Raw genomic sequence first — 24,006 nt, forward strand, 5'->3', positions numbered from 1 at the left:
TTTTTTATTTTAAACATTTTTGGTATTTTTCTGGAGATTTAGATTTCGTTTGGATGAAAATTTTACAGACATCTTGTAGAGATGAAATTCACATCTTGCTCATTGTCTCCTCTATCGACTAGTACAGTATTTCGGTCTCTAGCACACAGATTCTCCACACCATTTGGGACACCCTCCTATGTATAGGCCTGTGTATGAGAAGCTTCTATGTGAGAGGTGACTAACCTTCTATTACGTTAGTAGTTAATATTATCTAGGTTAGTACTCTGGCATTTTTACCTCAGAAAAATTAGCGAAATTTTTCATTGCAGATAACATAGGGCGACAATATCATATTCTTGTTTTAACTACTAACTTCTTAATATGTTTCTGAATAAAATTTTTTCCTATTCTATTGTCTGATTTCCTTTTGTCTATCCCTTCCTCAATATGTAACCCTACGATTTTTGCTTGCTTTTTAATTATTCATATTTTGTTTTCATATTTAAACAGGACATATTTCTGCTCTTACTACTCCCCATGTGAAACTGAAATGATCACTTCCTACTAAGAAGACTTATTTGGTGTAACAGGTTGTTGTTTACCAAGTCAGTATACCAAATTTAATACACATATCTTAACTTTTAATACATTTTATAGCAATGGATTAATAGTTCACCACCCGCCTTTTGGTTTTAAAACTCGCAAACTGTATTTACAATAGCCAACACATGTTATCTAGTCCAACTTTCGGACAGGTGTTTTATTCATAGATTATTGGTCACAATGCCCCGCTTCAATATCTTCTGGAACGTCCAGACGAGTGTTGGATGGTTGTTAGAGGGAGAACCGAATGTCGTCCAACATTTCGATGGACGAGCACCGGGATGGGTTTCGCCCGAATAGAAGGGATTAATTGCTTGCAATGTAGACCTACTGCCTCATTCGTCCTCCGACACGCAAATCCCGAATAGGTGAGAAGGTGTACTTAATTTTCTGACATATCCATTAGTGTCATGAAGCATAATGATAGAACTTAACGATTATTACTCATTTACAAGCTTTCACGTATTTTGCAAAAAATCTGAATATTAATCAAATCTTTTAAAAAAAAAGAGAGAAAAGAAATGAATCAATGTTTCTCAAGGACATGTTTAATCAGAAATGTCAATGTCCAAATTTTGCACACTGATAGAGGAATCACTGTGTTTTTCTGTTATTGGTATAAACTGCAACCAAAACTGACGTAACAGACAAGTTGAATGATTAGTTTGAGAAGAATACAGTTTGGAATAACATAGATGGGAGTGACTCAGCAAAATTAAGAAATTGTTGAATAAAATAAAGGGAAATAGAGAGATATAGGAAAATTCTTCCTTGATGGTTTGTTTCACCTAGAATAGTCTTGAATTCTTTGTGAAGGGTAAAATTAATTTTGATTCATGAAATATCTATTATGTATTCATACGTATTATCTACGTCTGGTTGAGGTGGGTTGCAATTAAACTACATAATAATAATAGATGCAAACATTAAGTAGAGTAGCAAGAATGTTCAAACTAATAATAGTCATTTTAGAGGGGATATTTAAGGAATAGAAAAATACTACTAAATAGTAAATAGTGTTCTAAATATTCATAACATAAATATGTCAAAATAATAAGTTTGACATATTTATGTTATGAATTAACTGATTTTTCCATTGGAAGTAATTTTTGCTTTACTGTGTTATTGTGAGACCATTGCTTACTTTCAGCCATCCAATGAAAGTTCTGGGACTATTTTTGTTATTCAGTTAACAAAGGTTGAGTGTGAACCGTTAACTATAATTGGTATAAATCTGATTTGCTCCAAAATTTCAGAGCATACCCCAAAAATAAGTCTATATGGATAATATTTGTCCCAACTTGATTTAGACCCCTTGGGGTAGCATCTACTTCGATACCAAATGCTGGTATACTGAGCTCATGAATGTCATGCTGGTATACTGAGCTCATGCTGGTATACTGAGCTCATCTGCTGCTGTAATTAAGTTTCGAATATCAATGTAGATAGGTTGCACTATTGTTGTAAGCTTATCAATAATATAATAAAAAAGAAGTGTTTCTCAAATTCTCAATTAAGTGTCTAATAAAGAGAAAATACAATCAAATTGATGAAACCTCACTCACAGCAAGGAAGAAGCAATTGTAAACAGTCCGTATACACTTTGTAACATAGTTAATGGTAAGTAGTATAAACGATTGACACCTTGTACCTTGTAGCTTCGGACTCTTAAATAACAGAGGAGAAGGTGGGAATATGAAACACTTTTTTGTTTTGCATTGCCATTTGACAAGTTTCTGTGTCTGACTGTTTTAACGTATAGAAGAGCAAAATTTGGTCTTTGATACATGTATTATCGAATAAATATACAGAACTGTGCACTCATTTAGAAAATATAAAATTATAAAACAACTTTTCCAAAATTTAAGGCTTGGAAAATTGGGTGGTAATATGAAATAGTGGGATAGTTAAAAATAAAAGCCGACTGAGGTATTAATTGTCTAGTGAAGTTTCATAAACTTATATTATCTACATTACGCAGTGTACTGCAACGTTGAGTGTGCAGAAACGAATAGTGAATTACAAACTAGAGGCCTATTTAGTGGTACTTTAGACCTAAATTTGGACAGAAAGAAATGCATTTTGCATATCGTTCTGAACCGAAATATGCCAACTGTCTGCGAATACTGAAGGATAGTAAGAACAAATATCACATATGTAGTAATCGTTTTCACATGCTGAATTCAAGATGAGCCCAAGACTGACACTTTACGCACTGAATCTACTCTTCGTGAGGCCTTAAGATCCTTTTCTAGATCGGCAGGTAACCGTGGTTTTCGGCCCAGTTTTGTATTTGCAAACTCCTTTTCATTGTCATTAACTTTTCTACACAAGGCTGCTGTCGGTTCATTAAAACCTTACTATCTTCACTCAATGTCTTTTTGTTTACCCTAACTGCACGTATAGCATTCTCCATATCTTCAGAATTACATTGTTGTCTTACGTTTTTCTTCGTAGGTCAAAATCGTGTGCGTAGCATCTTGTACCTGCAACAATTGAAACGGTGGTTGCAATGTGGAATAAGTAATTTTTCAAATGCAAGGTGTTCCATATTACAACTAGCAGTCATTTTTCCAAGCACCGTCAAAAACTTTGGTACGATAATCATTTACACTTTAATTACTATATTCGTATGAAGGTCTCATCTGAGTACTTTTAAAAATACGGTACTTTGTTTTGCGAATAAAACTAATACTATGTCAAAAACATACAAAACCTGCAACATAAAACTAAACCTCCTAACAATTGTTTAATGTTCCAAAACCTTACGCTCTTGGCTGTCATGGCGTCGGTAACTCAACTGCATTCCAAGGTCTCTAATGCGAACTGGTGAATGTATTGCGAATGCTAGCAGTCCCCAACACTGGATGGCACCAGTATAAAGATAATTATAGCGAATTTCATGTTACAACCCTGTTTCATATTCTCATCCTCTCCTCTGTCCTTACCTAATACCTGACTTTTAATGAAACTTTCAATATTAAGCATGTGAAGTTATCTTCGGTTACTATTCTATAAGGACATATTTAAACCTTGGTGTGATTAAACTTTGTCATCAATAAGTAGCAGCATGTCAACACGATGAACTCGATTTTAGAAATATAGTCTGTGAAATCCAATAAACATATGTATTGTGAGACATGTGCTAAGAAAGGAAAGCTGTTAACAGTTTCTGCAAATATATGACAAGTGTTTTCTGTGAGCACTCACCTCTTATAATGAGAAACACATTAAGCCCATAGTCTCCTGCCAAACCTTTTGTAACATGTTGCAGTAAATACCAGCAATGGTTGCTGCGATGCGGGCACACAGGTCATCCAATGTTATTGGAAGTGGTGTTACGTCCACATGATCCTTTACAAAACACACGCACGAAGTCAAGTACAAGGAACGAGTGGCTAATGACATTTTTCTTAACTGATAGCTGCTGACTTTTAGCGGTAGAAAGTGGAAACACTGCATGGAAACTAAAGTTGAAAAGTTAACATTCCGAAGCAAATGTCTCACAATAACATATGCTTATTGATTTAGCTGAATAAATTTCTGAAATCGGGTTCATCATTTTGGCTTACCCTGTATTATCACTACGGGAAATATCGACATCGTCAGATTTTAAGTTGTCGAAGTTTAAGCATCGAACAAAACGCAAAGTTATCACACAAGTAGCGCTCAGCTTATAAATAGTAATCTTTAAAACTTTCAAATTTTAACACAATAAAAATTAGCAAATACTTTCAACAAGTTACTTATAGTTGAGCCTAAAATCTCTTAAATATTGACTTACATTAAGCTTTTATAATTGACTTACAAATATGATAATCAACAGTAAGGAAGTTGCTGCCGACTCTTGATTGTATATAATTTACTTACAGATAATGTTACAAAAATTTGATATATCTTTAACTTCTTTCCATGCTTTAACACCTAAGATTCAACATCTAAATTTAATTTACTATTAGGGCTACCTACCCTATTCAATGATCATACACCTACAACAAAAGTTTGATGAGTATTCATATTAAAAGACCTAATAAATTTTAAAGATTTATTACACTATACAATGTATTACTTGTACAAGATTTAATATATCTTAAAAATGTTACTAAACAAACTTCACATATCAGACTCAATGCATGTAAAAGCAAATTACATAAAGTGTCTGCGCTTCTCTTGATGTTACCTATTAATAAATTCTGTCGCTGTTATAGGAATACAGAAATTTTCACTGATGGCATTCGTTCCAAGAAGGTTGATTGACATCCTAAAATATAGTTTTAACATTGAACTGAGAAAGGGAAGATTACGAATACGATGCCGAAAGTATAGACCCAGGTCACATGGTATATAAAAATGGTTTATGGACTGACATTTAATCTTCTATCTATGTGTGTGTGTTTGTGTATATGTGTGTGCATATGTGTATGGGTGTATAAACAATTCCCTAAGATTAGGTGTGTAGACATAGAGACAACTTGTAAATGTAAATGCTATCTTCTCATTCCTCTCACAGGAAATATACAGGTACAACTTAGTATGTAACCATTTAATTTGTTGTCGCTTTATTTTTCACATAGTGAGGACCATGTGCTATTAATGTGTCTGATAGAGGAATTCAACGAAACGTAAAATAAAATCATGTTTGTGTTTCTACAACACCTGAATGACGTGGTAAATATTTGACAAGTGGCTATTATCTTCAAAAGTACATACAGCGCCATGTCATTCGATGCACTGCGTCACGCGTGAAGGATAACGATATAAGAAGTACTAGATTTAATAGTATTAATGTATTTTCTAACTTTCTTTAACTATATTTTAATAATTTGATGTCGTTTAAGAAATAAGTTGTTATATAGATAACATAGATTTCTTTCCTATTTACTGTCTAACTATGTACAAGATAACATTTTCCCAATGTCATGTTATTGTTTGCGTGATCTTTGCACATAAATGTAACAGAATATGCGATTATAAGTTTCATATTTTCAAATAGCTATTATACTAAACATGTTTGGAAGTCATAACCCTATATTTTACAGAGGTCGTTGTTTCATTGTAAGATTTGATGATTGAATATAAGGACATTAAATAGTGTAGATAAAATAATGATGCAGATTGTGTTAAGTGAGGGTGTTGATGCATCATTGCATTTATCATCTTCACAGAAACACATGTGACCCGTGCCGCTACTTTCCTGCATGCAAACGTGATCCACCATAAATAAGTTTATTTGTACTTCACTAGTACAGGTTCGCCTCACATATTCATATGCTGCAAAGAAAAATATACACATATGTATATAAAAAGTAAATTTTAAACAGATATCTATTGACATTTTAAAGGCCTGAGAATAATTTATGATTTTCAATTTAATTTGAATAATAAACAAAATTAATCACAAAATGAGAGCGAATGAATACGGTAACAAGATAAACCAAATACTGTAATATTTAAGGGACATCTTCTACTATTTTAGATGATTGTTAACTTCTTATGGTAGGTGTGCAAGTTTCGTATGCAACATCTTTATTCCGATTTTATATTTTTTTCACTGAAGATAGTGTTTTTCACTGAAATACATAACGTATGCATTTTTTAAATATCTTCTATTTTTTTCTTTATATGATTGTTTACATGAATGACAGTAATACTTTAGTAAGACTTATTATTTTTCTTCAGATTTACAAACTGTAAACAGGGACATAGTACAAATAATTTCATTAAACTTCAATTTATTGTTATTTATTAAGTAATTCTAAAGTTATTTGAATTTTACTGTAACAATGCTAATCTGAATTTTACTAGATGGCATATCTTACGTGCAGTTTGCAATCAGAACGTACTCTAATAATCTAAAGATAGTGTAATTAACATCTGAATTTAGAGAATGTAAGGTAAGAGTATTCATGAAGAAATACAATCATAAAAACCTAATCTTCATGATTAGCAAATAAAAACTTAAGATTATTAACTTGAATTTAAGTTTCAATTGAAGAATTCATTTTTAAACCCTTCACTTTTCAACAGTTGTAAAATTCGAAATACCGACTTTCGTAAATTAATTGAATGTTGATGCTCTCTCTCTCTCTTTGCTTTAATTTATTTTAAAACGTTGTCGAAACGGTGAAGAAAGTTTCTCAAATTCTATCTAAAAATCAAAAACATATTTTTCTCAATATTTGGCAAAGATTCTTTAGCAAAACAGAAACAACGAAAACTTCAATATATTATTTATTTTCTTTTTTCTTTTTTCTTTCTTTTTCTTTTTCTTTTTCTTTTTGACTTTTACATCATTTTCTAGTATAACAGTCGCACAAAACTAAGATATTATTATTGTACATAGAGGTAATGAAGTATGAGGTTACACTATTGAAGTGAGATTTATAATCTTTTCTCTATTTCTTTATTTAATTCTCATAGTTATGTGGAATAAAGTCTCTAATCGTTTCTTTAGCTTAAATCTTTATTTTTTTTGATTATCCAAGAAGATAGTACACAATTACTTTTCTTTGATGCGGGCCACTAAATTTTATGCTATTCTTGAGTCTATAATAGGTTTAGAATATGTACTAAAATACTCATAGAACATAGACTATAATTAAGCGAGTTAGTATAACTAGGCATGTTATTTTATAATATAAATCTTAAAAAATAAATGTTATTGAGGATTCTTATGGTTCTAGTTTTGAAAGAAAGAATAGTAAACGATATTTGGAATGGGAGGATAGGTAGTGAGACACAAAATAATACTTTAGGTAGAATCCACATTTTATTAGCACACCAATCTGAACTTCCTTCATCCAGAACCCCTTTAAAACTTTGTCTTAATAGTATTCCTATATGTACATGATAGTATAAATTTATAAATTGTTCTCCATGTTAAGAGATAACCACAATATACACGTAGATGATGTAAATAAAATTATTTAGTCAAAATATAATCACTCAAGTACTGTTGCCAATCCATGCTGAAAGATTTCTCATCAAATGCCGAAAATCTGTTGAATGGAAGGGTGAAAAAGATACTTTGGATTCTTCGTGAAACTGCGAGTATTAGAGTTGAGGACAATGCTACTATGAAAGTACATGATTATTCTTCGTATTGTGATTTGGTCGTTTTGAGCAGTATGGCAACTTACGTTATATTCAGAGCATCATATAAGTAGAAACATATTTTGAAAACGGCTGTCTACATTCCGTAATTTTGCCTCGAGTTCTAATTCGAAAGTTCAATTTTAACGCTAAAGATGATTTCAAACGAGTCATACACTACTTTAAAAAGTACCAATCCCGAAACATCATTGAGAAGTTCTGCTATATAAATACATCGTGAACTCATCGCGTGCTCCAATCAGGGCAACCTATATTTGAAATGGACTTTTTTTTTTTTTTTTTGAAAATGTAGAAATGACTGCCTTCTGTATGTATGATAACTGGTTGCTCCGTAGATGTTTCAAAATTTTTACCTGGTTTTGACACCCTTTGTAGTTCATCCAACGATTGTTCACCTATACTGTTCAAGTCAGGAATCAAAGGAGGATAATCTAGGAGACGGCGACAGAGGAGAAGAAGCGGAGAATGCTCAACCGATGGTTCAGCCTGCTTCCCAGACATATTGTATTTTCATGTAGGCAGAACCGTAGCTAAGGAAGCGAGTGGGGCGATTGCCCCGGGAGTTGATAGCAAGAGGGCGCCGAATGAGCAAGAAGAAAGGAAAAAATCAATATTATTGTCGGTTTGCAAAGAAATAGATTTGGTAAAAATTTTCTTGCTTGCTTCCGTCGGAACCCAAACGTCTCAATAAGAGTCACAATAAGTTTTTACTTATTACTTAAAGGAAGTTATTATATATGATTTGTTAATGATGATGTGGTACCGAATAATAACTTATAGTGTACGTACCAGTGTTTTCAAAATCAGAAACGATCCAAGTCTGGGCGTTTTGATCGTGATGAGTTTGCTTAGTTAATCATGCTTTTCTACCCAATCGGATTAATCACGATGGTGAGAATGAAGGTGTGAAAATGAAAGGAGTGAAGAGACGCAAGCACACGCAAGCTGGTGTTTGCACGGGAATATTAAATATGAAGGTGGACAAGGAGAATAATAACATTTTCGAACTTGAAGCAGTTACAGAATAGGGGCTCAAAGGGTCAGAACTGAACAAAACGAATTTCGTCTTTTCCAAAGACCGATAACTACCAGTGAGTTTCTTTTTATTCCATTGGCATATGAAATTCCTCCAGTTTAAGTGAATTTATTAGTCTAGTCAGGAACTTGAAACCCGTGAATAGGTAATGCGGAACCTTTCTTTTATTTTTGAAACTTAATCTGTATGCTCTTTAGAAGAAATTTAGAAGAGGTGTCCTTTTTCTAATGGTGGCTTTTGGATGCCATTTTGGGAAATGCAGGCCATATTAAAGTAATAGATATAACGTGAAAACGAACAGAGACAGAGAAAGATTTTCGAAGAAAAATGTTTGAAAATGTAATTAAAATTGTTGTTTCAGTCCTAACTGACATTTTATTCATCTCCGTACGAATCAGTGTTGCCAACATCTCATTTAAAAAAGAATGGCCGCCATATTAAAGTTATAGTGACAACTTATAAACGAAAAGAGGCATGAAAATATTTTCAAAGAAACAATGTTTAAATAAAGAAAAAAATTGTTTCTGTCAAAATTGCTACTTTATCCACTTCTATACGAATCAGTGTTGCCAACATAACTTTTTCTTCATCTGAGGATTTTACCATATTACAACTCTTGACTAATAATTGTTTAATTTTTATACTTTTTGCTCAATTTTATTGACTTGTTTACTAATTTTAGGGTTTCTGGTTTTACAAGACAAATGAAAGTGAACATCAAGTTGACTTATAGAAATGGATCCACAGACCTCCTCTCATAGAACCAAACGAAAAGCGTTAGCAAGGGGCTCAAAGCCTGAAAAGAAAAAGCTGAGATATGATGAAGCTTGCGTCGTTTGTGAGAGTTCCTCTACATCTAAACAAAATCCTCTGCAACAACCGAATAAAGAAACATGGACAAAACTGAAAGAAACAGCAGCAGAATGGGAAAACATTGAATCGTTGTAAAGGTTCATGAACGTTTTGAAAATGAAAGTTTCCCTTGTAGAATTCACAAGATATGCAGATTAAACTTCATAGGCAAAAGACTAGAAACTGCGAAGAAACAAAAGTCTACAGTTACGAAAGAAGATTCCTCTATAATCCAACAACCTGAAGAAGAACGTACCATCAACAAAAGAAGTAGTCGCGCTCATTGTTCTACTGAAAACACGTGTATACTTTGTTTGGAGCAACTGATAGGTAGGAAGGCTAAGAGTAGAGAAAAAGTTCCGTATCACAGAATAGAGACTGAAAATGCATGGAATACCTTTTCGAAAGCAGTAGAATTTGTTGAAGACCAAAACATAAAGGATCGTCTGCAAGCATTAGTGACATTTTGTAACAATGAAGGGGCGATATCTAAACCAGTGCATTAGACATTAGATACCACAAAGACTGCTGGAAAGTTTATTGTCGCCTGTATACAATGTTCGAGCAACCGACAGAAAATCAGAACGAATCAGAGAAAGGCAGAAATGAGTTTGTGAGATGAGGAGGCTTTCTCTCAACTTTATAGTTTTGTTACTGAATACATGGATATAAATAATAAAGTTTATATAAAGAGATCCACTGTCTGAGTATGAACAGATACAGCGGGAGTTAATGCTTACTAATGTTGAAATAAGAGACACGTGCGATGACAGATCTGCCTTTCATTCTTTACGTGTCAATCTTGAGAAGCACTTTGCAGAGGCAATTGGATTTCAGTCAAGATACCAAAGAAATGAGTCATCAATAGTATTCTTCGAAAAAAACATGGAGGATCGTATGTAGAGAGTGCCATAAATAGCTGGGGTACCGACAGCCTAACTTTGATTCAAAGTACTGCGAAAATCATCAACGATAAGCATAAGAGCCACACTGCAATGAGTTGGCCTTGTAGCGAGAATGATTTAGAACGTGAATTCATACCTGATGAATAGAGAAGGCAAAGCTGTAGCTTCTGATAAACTTGAATCTGCGGTTCGTTTTCTGAATCAAGCAACTATGTACCTGGTAACTAACAAACGACAGCCTCTTCAAGTAATGTTATCCATGGCTGTTCCTGATGTTACTGGAAGCAAATAAATCCTTCAAACCCTAAAAAAAAATGGGAATTGGAATTTCATACAACGATGTATTAGATGAATTATCAGCCTTGGCATTTGAAGATTTTAAGCGAGCGGAGATTTCAAAAGAATTATCTGATGATGAAGGATTACTGTGTCCTTTCCAAATCGTATCGAGAGTACCAGCTATTGTAGTTATCGACAATAACGATTTTAGAGAAGATGGTTTCACAGGTTCAGAAACAAGTCATTTCACAAAGGTTATAGTGGCTCGACCTGTAGCACTCCGCTCTTCGACGGAAACGCCAGTAGGTGAACATCTGAATATTCCAAACAAGGATGAGAAGAAAAGATCGAACACGTCTTTCTCTAAGAGAAACTGTAAGAAGAGCGTCTTTCTCTAAGAGAAACTCAACATCAGTTCAACCACAGCCTGAAAAGATAAACAACAAACAAGAAGTCAAATCCTATCGGGTCATTGATCATGCACTTATTCGTAAATTATCTGATGTACCGGTTGCTTCATTTACGGGATTTTATAGTTGTCTTGATAGCAATATTGATGAATGGGAGACTTTTAACGTCAAGTGTTATCCTCAACCACCCACACAAGAAGTTGTAAATGATATTCTAGATTGATGTCAAAAAGTTGCAAATGTGAAGGACATGCCATTTATCCAGTTAGTTTCAGACCAAGCAATATACAGGATCATCCAGCAGTTTCTATGTACACAACCTTGTAAATGGACCAAAGTTGTCGCCGTATTAGGAGGTTTTCATACTGAAATGTCACGCTTGAAAGCATTGGGAAAAAGGTATGCAGGAAATGGAATTGAAGAACTAGCTATAGCATTCGCTTTCATAGCTTCAGGGAAGTATACAAAAGGAAGGCTCCAGGAAGGCAATGACTAAGAAATATTACAATAGAGTTCTGAGGCTTCATAAATTTAAAGCAGAAGCCTTGTTGCAAATTCTGTTAGAAAGATTAATTGAAGAAAACAACAGCATTCGGAACGATGTCAAGCAAATTTCGGAATTGAAATCAGAACAAGAACATGAAGCCTTCGTTGAATCTGAATCATTTAAGACGTTCGTGGACAAGTTATTTAAGAAAATATTAGAAAGTGATTCTAATATGGATAAGTTTTGGCTGTCCTACATTCACGATATCGAAATTCTCTTCCAACATTATCACTACATTAGAAGCGGAGCTAGTTTTTCTGAATACCTATCAAGTTGTCGCAATATGCTCCCATTAGCATATAGAAATATAAATCACGTCCGATTTCTTTCTTTTTACTATTGGAGGATGCCGATACTGCCAGAAGATCATAAAGCTAATATGGCCAGACAGCATTTATTCAATCTCATTAAGTGGAAAAAGCTACAGCATACTTGCTCCGGATGAAGTTATCGAAATGACGATGAATAAATAATCGAAAAACAGGAAAAGCGGTGGTTGGATAATCTTTACGAGGAACCACGCAATAATAGAAAAAACATTATCAGTAGACCAGCAATAAAGCATTTACAAGAACAGTTGCTGAGAACTACTCAAGTACAAATAAATAATCACTATCATCCTGAAATTGGTCCTTGAAGAAAACGAAAAGATCTCGACGTAATTGAGGGGATAGAAAGAGCACTGAAAGAATGGGACTCAAATCCATGGGATCTTGACCAGCCCCAACTTCGTTCTCTTAGTCAAGAAAAGCCTGCCTCTCCTGAAACAATAAAAAGCCTCCATGAAGCTCATATGCATGGAAACGCGGTTGTAGAAGTTCTAGAACGTCTTTCAACAGGAAACAAGCCTATTGACAGTCGCATTTCTAAATTAAAATATACCACATTCAAATCAGATGGAGTGAAATCTGTAAAAAGCAAGCAAGGGAAACGCCAAATACAAGACCATAAGGCCATGAAACAAATCATTGAAGTTCTTACTGGAGGAGAAACGCCACATATAACTCTACCTGGGTAGAAAGAATTTTGGATTATAGTAGTTAGGGATGGTTACTTCTGGCGCACTTTCCCCCTCTACCCCTAACTACCAAAAACTATGAAGCCGCCACTGTGCACTTTAACACAGAGGGATACCCCAAAGTGAGATTGAATATGCTTTTATGACATCTAAAATATTACAATGGAATCCTACACAAAATATATTTATTGCATCTTAATCTCCAGTTTATAAGCTTTCATTTGACACTTGAATCATGAAAATCCGTTAATAATTAGCTTTAAAAACTCAATAAGAAGGAATACATATAGCTTCGGAACAGGTGATCTGTCACTGATTCATTTTGAACGATTCCAGTACTAACATTGGAACATCACAACACGAGATCATAAGAAGTAGGTTAAATAAATATGTTTAAAAAATCAGAGTTTATTTTAGCAAAACTGCCATCGCAGAAATCCTAGGATCCATCTGAGAGGTCAGCGCTGATGTTGTTGTTGTTGTTTTCCCCCCAGATAGATCCTAGGATTTTTTGTTCAATTTCTATGTGCCTTTCTTCTTTCTTTCTTTCCTTCCTTCCTTTGAGGTCTGTAAGTGAACTTGTGGCTTTCCACCCAGCCTCAGTATAGCTACCTATCTGAATACGAGTCACAACATTCACCCACACAGCTCACAATCTTATTGCATCCATCCCATCCCATCCCTGGCGCCAGGTTCCCCTTCCTTCCCTCTTCCTTCCCCCCTTTTGCTGTCCCAAGTAACAGAGACGCCCAGCCATATCCACACATGAGTCAGAGGTGAGGACACTGTAACCATCTGTGATGAAAGACAGCAGTATAGCTCAGTTCACTTTACAGTTCCTTGAGAAATTACAAATTTATACCCCGGCCGTAGATATAAATTTGCAATTCCATGGCGAGGATTCGAACCTACGTTATCAGTTTACGAACCACAAGCTTTATGGAACTGCGCGCTAACCAACTGAGCTACGGGTTAACGCTGTATATAGGAGAGAAAATCGGTCCTTATATATGAACAAATACTTCTACAAGTAACGCCATCTATTAGCAAAGTGATAAACTAAGTGATATGTAACGCCATCTATTGAGTAGGTGAGTAACTGCTTGAATATGTTCGCCTGCCTGGCAAATTTAAAACGAAAAATAAGAAAATTGTGGATATCTTGGTTCCTATAAGAGATAGAGGGTTGATATTTAATTTTTGGCAATTAGTGTTTGGCTGACCCATAAGTGTTGCCAACCTATAAAATTAAAAAATCACTAAGTCTAGTAACAAATTTGGTCCTAAGTTTGCAACACTGCAAAAATAAAAATTCAGATATTTGAAAAATAAAAAATACTAGCATAATCTTCACAAAATTCTAAGACTTTTTTAAAGAATAACATTTTTTCGAAAACTCAAAAATAAACCCCTAAAAAATTCCTGAAATTTCCCGAAATTTTGAATTGGTTATAACTTCGTCAATTATTAACCGATTTTCAAAATTCAAACGACAATCAATAGACAAATAAATTTCCTATCTATCGAATGTCTTATAAATTGCATAACTCAAAGGATATAATTACAAAAATTCAAATAACTTTCTTATTTATACATGTATCTTTAAAATTCGAACGGCATTGTATTCTGTATGCCCAAAGGCCTTAGCTTTTATAGTGTTGATACTATAAAAACACTTATACACTTAGAACATACTTAAAATTACAAGTTCGGATACTGATAATGGAATCTTCTGTTAACCTCGTTCTCTATAGGAAACAATGACTTCTTGAACTCTGTCCACTGATTGTAATTCAAGCTGAATAGACAACCGTTAATATCAAAAATCACTTGAACTTCGGTTTGCACATTTTTCACAATTACATTGAAGTTATTAGTAAGAATGAACTTCTTTTGGGGATCCATTTCTAAACACTCCATTTTTTTACTTCTGACAACATATTTTTGTTCATTTTCGTTCATTTCTGGATTTACATACAGAACTCAACAGTTGGATAGTTACCTTTTAGACCAGTGTATTTGATTTTTATTCCATCTTTAGCGATCTCATCAATCATTTTATCTGTTTAGTGTTTTGTAAATCTAGGTGGAAGAAAAACCTTGAACTTCTCACACTCAGCTAATATGCTCTTCCCAAACTTAGTTTTAATCTTTTCCATTTTCACAATCTTATATTCTGTATTTAATTCTAATTCTCTTAATCCAATAGCCTCTTTTTGTTCAAGACTTCCAAGCTTGTTTAAAAAATCAACGTGTTTTGCCATCGTATTTATTATATAGAAAATCAATCTTCAATTTTTATCTTCACTAAAAAATATTTAATCATTTTCGTCAATTTCGTTTGATGGAAAAAACTTCCATAAAACAATCGTTAATGAAAACAGTTTGAGGATGCAAGGGTATCTTTTCGATACCCTTTAAAGTCGCTTATGGCTAACTGATAAAGGGCCAGTGATACTGGCTCTTAGATTCTTGAACCGTAAGGGGTGAGCAAAACGCTCACCCTTAAAATCTCTATATGCCCGTTGATATTTTGCTAACTAACTAAAACTCTTCTACTACTTTTTCATTCTTGGGATCATATGTAAAGTTCTTTCGTCCAATTAAAATCGCATAGCACATAGTATTAGCAGCCACAGCTTCTGTAAAGTCTACAACAATCTTTATGTTCGTTCTTTCATTTATTGATACATTCTTTCTCTTACTACAATTAATTACATACATTGGTCTGTTGTCTATAAACTCTTTAGGATCATAGTACATTTCGGTGTTGCCACACGTTATTCTCTTAAATGCAGTATAATCTTCGTACATCTTGAAATAATCCTTGTTAGCAATATCTAAGTTTCTTGATTCTTTTGGAAATATCTCATTCCTCCCATTTTTAAGATAGATATTCTTTACCTTACAATGATCAAACTTACTTGCATCTGCTGTTTGTTTGCCACTTCTATCAGTTTGGAACATTACAACTACGAAATCAGGCATATCAAATTGTCTAGAATTAAATTGAGTAGTAACATCAAACTCCAAGAAAGAACCTACAACAGTCTTTTGAACACATTGATAAGTATGGAATGAAAACATGATTTTTGGTTCTTTAAGAATATTCAACTTTAACTTGTTTTCGTAATTAGACTCGTATTCAACAATAGGCATTCTTATCTCCATACTTTTTATTGTTATTTTTCCATCATGAGGAGCTGCTCCCGATCCAGTCCATTTGTACAAGACATCGTTATTGTTGTTAGCTTTTGTAAATGTTATTCTCAATCCACCTTTCCACATAACCTCTTTATAATCACTTAAGAAGCCTGGAATTAATCTTAATGGATACAAAACGCTAAAGTCCTTTCTTAGACCAAGTTTATCATCTGTTTCAAATCCTGCTTGTTTTAAATATTCAACTTCTGGCTTGGAAATCTTTAATGTTCCGACAGCTGTAGATGTAATTCCAGGTAGCTCAACCTTATCTATAACAACTCCATGCTTTCTAACCTCAATTTGAGAAAAGAAAAATGGGAAGAAGTTATCTACAAGTTTTATAGTATCATTTGCACCAAATGTTCCTCCAGCTGATGCACCAACAACTTCAAAAGTCATATGACAATCTGCTTTGTGTGGATGTATAAAGCCGTCCCCCACGTTGAAATCAAACTCAATATCTTTGTTAGCTTCATTCAAATTATTAAATGTTCTTGTGTTAGCTTTAAAACTTTGTAACTCATAACTTTCAATACTATCCATTTATTATAAAGAAAATCTTGAAACAGCGCTTTATGGTAAACACCATCAAGCTATATAAATATTAGCATTGTCGTAAAGTCGACTGAGGAAAAATTTTCTAAAGCTTATAATCCCCATCCCAACTTAACCTTAGCATTCATAGCAGTACCAACTCCAAAAGCAGCTAATCGTTCACCAATTGGTGCATCACTACTAAATGCTCTTTTCCATGCTTTAGTTTCCAGTTCCTTATCTGCAATATGTCTCGACTCTGTATCTTTATTGTCTCTGTAGTGTATATCGTGTTCTTTACAAGCCTCATCTAATGGGTTAATACCTTCATCACCTCTCTCTAACCTTTCTTGAAGCTTAGTCCAAGGCCCGCAAAATCTAAAACCTGGAATATGTAATTCAAATGGGAGCTTATTAATCAAATCATTTACTAATCCTTTCCCAAGCTTCTCATCATTCCAGAATCGTGGTGGTAACGTATTTAAGATCTTAATCAAATAACCTATACCTTTTGGATCATTAGGAATAAACTGTGAAAGCTTATTATTAATCATACTCACTATACCTACCTTCTCATTGTAAAAGTTATCATTTCCAGCCTTTTCTTCTCCATCTATAACTATTAACCTATCTATAAGCTTTCTCACATCATCCATCCATATATATTCTTTAGGTATCTCTGTATATTGTTTAATTCCTTCACCAGTCCTTTTAGGTGTCGTGTTCTTTTTAGGAGTTGGGGGTAAAGTTGGTTTAATATAATTATCCCAAATAGGCTTGATAATATTAATGTACTTTGATCCTCTACTAGACGCTACCTTTTTATCTCGATTATATTTTTGGAAGGCAGCTTCTGAGTCTATTATTATTTCCTTGTATTGTTCAAAATCATCATCATCATAATCTTCAATGGTTTTATTAGTATTCATCGTTAACAATTCCCATAGACCTTCTGTTCCTTTATAAGTTTTACCATTAATTATCAAATCATCACCATTCACTTTAACTTCCAAATTTCCTATCTTGTTTATTATTTTTCCATCTTCTTTTGCAGCTCTTATTCCAAACACAGTATCATTTCTTTTACTATAATATTTCGTTGCAATCTTACCAAATGACTGTGCTGTTGTTAAAGGTTCTACTCCTTCCACTTTGTCTTTAATTTGTTTTCTCATTTGTTTTATTTCTCCAGTTATAGGCGTATCACTACTACTTGGGGAACTATCATAAGCTATCTTTTTAGGTGTTTCTAGTAGACTGGGATCTATTGAGACCGTCTTATGTGCAACTGGAACAAGTTCAGTTATTAGATTTTTATTTTGTTCTGCTACTTCTTTGATCTCACTTCCCAAGTTTTGAATAGCATCAATGGGGATGCGGCACAGGATCGACACGGCACAGGATCGACACGGCATACGACCGACAATTCAGCTCAGAAACCTGTTTCGGTCCTGTGCCGTGTCGATCCTGTGCCGTTTCGGTCCTATGCCGTGTCGATCCTATGCCGTGTCGATCCTGTGCCGTTTTGCTCTCACGCCGCTGCTCTGAAATAATTTAACTTTTAATCATGTGCCTAAAAAAATAATATTTTTATTATCTGTTTAATCTTTGCTCTTACAAATTATAAACTCCTGTCGATTCTATGCCTGTGCAAGTTATATGCATAGAATACGTACGATCGAAACGGCATAGAGCCGACACGGCACAGGATCGACACGGCACAGGATCGACACGGCATAGGAACGAAACGGCACAGGATCGACACGGCACAGGATCGACACGGCACAGGATCGACACGGCGCAGGACCGAAACGGCATAGGACCGAAACGACGCACGATCATCCCCACTGCGTAGTATCTATAAAACCAAATTTTTATTTCTCATAAAAGCAATCAGAGACCTGTCAATTGATTTTAAAATATAAGAATTATAAGATATTTACTATATCAATATTAATAATTGTGAGTGACAGAAGAATGATAGTGCTAAATGGACAAAATATAATTTCTTGTGTGCTTGGTCAAAAGCATTTCTATATGTATGGAATACTTATATATTATTATTATTATTATTATTATTATTATTATTATTATTATTATTATTATTATTATTATTATTATTATTATTATTACGTTTTAACTCGTTTTGAAATCATGGCCTGATTCCACTAGAAAGCGAAAGCCATGAGAAATGTAAGCTAAGTAGTAATATGGAATACTTTTAATGTTGCTCACTAGAGGAAACATGCTCGCATGTCTTCTCGTCTCGATATCGAGACCACAAGAGACTTTTTTAATAAGAAGCTCAGTTGGGAAGTAATAACTGAGCCGATGGCTCGAGCCGGTTCGCTTGGGGTGAACCATCGGCTCGAGCTGGCTTGGTTGGATGAACCATCTGCTCGGTTCGGCTCATCTGGGCCGAAGGCTCTTGCTGACACGGTTCGGTGAGCTGTTGGCTCGGCTCACTTCTCGGTTCGGGTCCATAGTGAGTGAGCTGTGAGCCCAGCTGCTCAAGTTGTTTACAATTGTAAACCCGGGCCGAACAGTTTTGAAGATATTTGGCCAGTGCCCTATAACTTTTAACAATGTTTGGCTCGAGCCCGAATACTCAACCTAAACCCTCAACACAAATTCACAAGCTCGTGAACTTGACTCCTAGAATTCACGACTACCGAGGTTAGCAATCAACTAGTTTTTTAGTATTCAAACACAGACCGCGTTTCTTTCATGTTTAAACACAGTGTTGTTATAATTATAATTATTATTTATTATTATTAATAATAATAATAAAAGTTGTACTAGTAGTAGTACTAGTATAATTGATAACCTATATTGTCTATGCAAAATACTTGAAGAGAATACTCGAAACTACAAACCAGATTTGGTTCGACTCGACCCGAATTCGAGTCGAGTTGGAGGAAATTTTTCGAATTGCGTTCAAAGATGTCTGTTTTTAGTCGAATCGAGTTTCAAAGAATACTCGCTCGTACTCACTCGTGCCCATCGTAGGATGACCACATTCTAACAATCGAAAAGTAGGACACAAGTATAATAGTACTGTATATGATATCTTACTGCGTCGGCAATACGCATATCATTATTTCAATTAATGTTAACCTTAAGTTAATGAACATTTTTGTTAAGAAGAAGCACTGAACAAAATTATTAAAGGAATTAAACACAACTCCAAATGCTTTGATGAATAACAAATTGGTTTATTTTATGAACGTACAGTCAAAGTTCGTGTTGGGCTAAATAATAATAATAATAATAATAATAATAAATTTCGAAGCGTGGTATTATTTTAAGAAATGAAAGAAAATTTAGACCGGCACAAAGGAACTTCTATTTAACTTGGTTAGCATCACTGTCATAAGTTCAATAAGAAACCTTTCCTACTTTACCGATATCTCAACAAGGCCTTCTCAGTAAAAGCGATGTATTGTAAAAAATGGTTTGTTGATTGTTCTCCATCCCTAGTCTTCTGAGGAGTGTTAAAAAACACAGCGGTTCATCATTCAGGAAAAGAGTGTGTTTGATTCAAAATATTGTGAATAAAGAATGAAACATTAAGATATTGCAAATAAATTAACTCTGGACATTTCGCAGGACATTTTAAAGAAGAAGGATATTTCTCGATTTCCTAGACATCTTCGCAACACGCAGGACAGCTCTTTGAAAAACAGTACTGTACTGCGAAAATCAGTACGTCTGGTTACCCTAGCCCATCCGTACGAGTAACGCAGTATGGCATTTTAGCCAATGTTACCTTATATGAAAATATTCATAACTTATAGCTGTCAAGTAAAAATGTGTCCTTGCATTTACATAAAGCAATTCAGAAAGGGCAATAATAATAATAATAATAATAATAATAATAATAATAATAATAATAATAATAATAATAATAATAATAATAATAATAATAATAAAAGCGATAGTAATAGTAGTACGGAAAATTGAAGTGATAACATTTGTTCACATATTCTAAGTTTCAGACCTAAAAGTAACGCGTTACTTTCGAAGTAAAGTAACAGTTACTTTTTGGGGGCAAGTAACGCGTTACATTTTAGGAAAAAGTAAAGTAACTTGTAACGCGTTACATTTTTACATGTAACTTACCCAAAACTGTCCATGGGAAAATTGTTCACTGCTCGGGCCAAGATTGTTTCTGACTGTCGACAGATGGATGCCGTTTATGGCAGACCTTTGCCTGAAGTACTGCCCAAAGTTTGTAGTCCAACGGGTTAAGATCCGGGCTGCTAGAAGGCCAATCAATGGTAGAAATGAAGTGAGGGACGTTCCGCGCCAGCCAGTCCTAAGTTGGTTTCGCTGTGTGGCCTGGAGCGGAATCCTGTTGGAAGGTCCACCTTTCTCCAGGGAACATGGTAGCAGATAGTGGTTACACTATAGGTGTTAGCACTGTGTTCTGGTATACCTTGGCAGATGTTTTAACACCTTGTTCGCAAAAATACAGCTGGGTTGTGCTTGAGTAGCTCACTCCCCACCAAACCATCACTGAGGCAGCATGATGTGTTGGGTGTCATCCAGAAGTCCTAAACGGCAGAACTCCTAAAAATATAGGCACTAGACCTGAATTTTAGTACTTCTGCAGTTTAGGACTTGTGGCACGGTATGATTTTTAGGATTTCTGCCGTTTAGGACTTGTGCCGCGATATGATTTTTAGGACTTCTGGCGTTTAGGACTTCTGCCTTTTAGGACTTGTGCCGTTTAGGTCTTGTGCCTTTTTCATTCACTTGCTTTAGTTCTGAAATTCGCCACCACCCCACGAAATTGCGACGATGCAGCAACTAGTTGGCAATAATGTCACGAACGTAGCTAATTCCAACAATAACAACTATATTTGTACTACTAAGATTATTATTATCACTATCTGTTCTGCACTTATACGTGAATTACATAATACAACTTATTTCATTCTAAGAATTAATTACATAATTAGTTAAGAAATTCGTTTCTTTCGAATGGAGATACGAGAATCCCAAGACAAATTCCTAAAACAAAAATAAATAAATAAAAAATTGAAAAAATGTTTAAAAAGCATATTTTACCAGACTTCTGAAAGCAAGAAAACATTCAGAATTTCAATATATACTGTGTGGAGCGAATTTTATTAAGAGTAAGACAAAAATCCACCAAAGTTTACTTAATTAAGACAATAGCTCACTAGACATTTCACGAGTGAACATTAAATACCAACGGTATACATAAAGAACGCAGTAGATTTAAAATTGAACAAAGAACATTTACTATGCAATACATTGGGTGACATTCATAAGTTCTAAACGGCACAAGTCCTAAAAATATAGACACTAGACCTAAATTTTAGGTCCTGTACCATTTTTGCAGAAATTACTACATAGTCATTTAGGGGTGTAGCCTGCAATTTTTTCTAGGGGAGCTTGATTTTTATATATTAAAAGCAAATCAAAAGTTTATTTTCAGATTACAAAAGCTTCAATAAGACAATAAATTTATACATATTACACATGTACATAAATACATAATATTATTGTATTTCCAGTTACTTCCTTTTTGAAACCTGGACCTTGACAGAGCGTAAATTTAAAACCACAGCTTGTGGGAAATGTACGAATAAGTTAGTTATAAGAAATCGGAAACTGTTCATGGAAGTCCATTTGTTTGACTGTATTTATCTTCTGTACTCTTATATAAAAGAGTAAAGATGAGTGATTTTTGGGCATACTACTACAAGTAGAGTCGATAAATTTTAGTTATAAAATATAATTTTCTTATGAAAGCAGTACATAAGAAAGAATTTTTGGAAATAAGTATCGTAAAAAGGGTGGGGTAAGATTTTTTTAAAGGGTAGTGTATCTCGCAAGTTTCTAAAGCTAGTAAAATAAAACTTGGCATATAAGCTTTCCTATTAAAAAAAAAAAACTGAAAATTGAAAATTGAAAATTGAACACATAAAAGGGAAAGAGCAAAGTGAGCACATTTTTTTATGTTCGATTTCCCCATTACTTACTCAGAAAATATGTAAATAAATTAAGGAAGGATTTGTTTAAGCTAGATGCGTGAAACTCGGCATTTGAACTTTTAACTAAAAGTAATAAAATACTATATGTTTCAGCGTCTTGAAAATTACACTTCTAAGCGAAAGGAGGGTCAGTTTCTATAATATTAAAATATCCCACTGCTTATGAGATTTGGGCAGAAAACTCTTTTTCCTTTAGGCCTCGGTTCATCCAGTTAAGCAAACGAGAGTACAAAGTGGCTGATTAATTAGGTTCTTTTAATTATTTTAACATGTTGACGTAGTTTAATTCTTTTAAAACTGTATTCTTTCACATTCTATTATAAACATATTTTATTTGCTGTAATTATTAAACACGTTTAATAAACATAAAACAGACTAACCTCCGGTCCCGGCCAGAATATGTTTTTGGTGTTAAGCCATCATTTGCCGTCCGTAACATAACCTTTGATTTAAACTTCACGTACTATCAAGACTCAAGTCTCAGAAATGTAGCATATATGAAATATACTACTTCTACTACTACTACTATACTACTACTACTACTACTACTACTACTAAATATTAATAATAATAATAATAATAATAACAATATAATAATAATAATAATATAATAATAATAATAATAATAATAATAATAATAATAATAATAATAATAATAATAATAATAATAATAATATGTACTTCTGAAATACATATGTATCTATGTGTTATTAATTCTTTCATAATCTTGAAAGAAACTTTTGATTTGTTTTTAGTTTGTAAAAATGAAGGCCCTCTAGAAAAACTTGCTGGCTATACCCTGAATGACTATGTATTGGTTTCTGTACACGTATTGTGTTATCACTTACTAGTCTAGTGTTATTTTTAGAACAAGACAATGGTTCTTGTCTTGGAATATTACTAGTTTGGTTTGGTAGTACAGTGATAGAGTGTGACCTATGATTTTATTTCCCTGTAGGGTATGCTATCTGCAATGCAATAAACTGTATATGCTTCTTCTTCCTAACAAGGCTGGGCGATAAGCCCCTGCAATTCCATTACAAATAAGGACGATATTATTTTATAAACTACTTGGTGAACCTTTGTTAATATAACGCTATTAGTTCTTACAACCTTTTGTTAATCTTATTTAACAATTGCAAAATGGAATAAGAGAGAAAATATATAATGATGATAATAGTTTATTTACATAAGGTATACATACAACAAAAGGGAATCTGTTGGTCACTACTGTGTATCTGCTAAACCAGGGTCAAACTCTGTGTGTCACAAAGGTTAGTTTAACAGAGTTTAAAATAATAATAGATATTTTGTTTGACTTACAAAGATTATCATATTAGCAAAATGATTTGAAATAACACGCCAGACATAGGATAAGCCTTGGGCTATATCACTTAGAATTGTTTTAAGAGTAAATATATCATTTATGCATTAAATTTCATTACTGGCTACTTACACGTTTCGGCCTCGTATTGGAAGTCAGCTTCTCGTGTTCTT

The 24,006-nt window shown here is 33.9% G+C and overlaps 1 protein-coding gene across 1 annotated transcript in view; it reads right to left on the reverse strand.

Moving 5' to 3' along the window:
• Positions 1-4,607: 4,607 nt before the first annotated feature.
• Positions 4,608-24,006, reverse strand: part of LOC145668035 (UPAR/Ly6 domain-containing protein qvr-like) — a 101,564-nt gene continuing 82,165 nt past the window's right edge. The window contains exon 4 of the mRNA XM_081735504.1: positions 4,608-5,856. Coding sequence (XP_081591630.1) covers positions 5,636-5,856 — 221 coding nt within the window. The 3' untranslated portion in view covers positions 4,608-5,635. The remainder of the gene's footprint in view (positions 5,857-24,006) is intronic.

Source organism: Thermobia domestica, chromosome 13 (genome assembly GCF_964235325.1).
Source record: "Thermobia domestica chromosome 13, izTheDome1.hap1.1, whole genome shotgun sequence".
Taxonomy (NCBI): Eukaryota; Metazoa; Arthropoda; class Insecta; order Zygentoma; family Lepismatidae; genus Thermobia; species Thermobia domestica.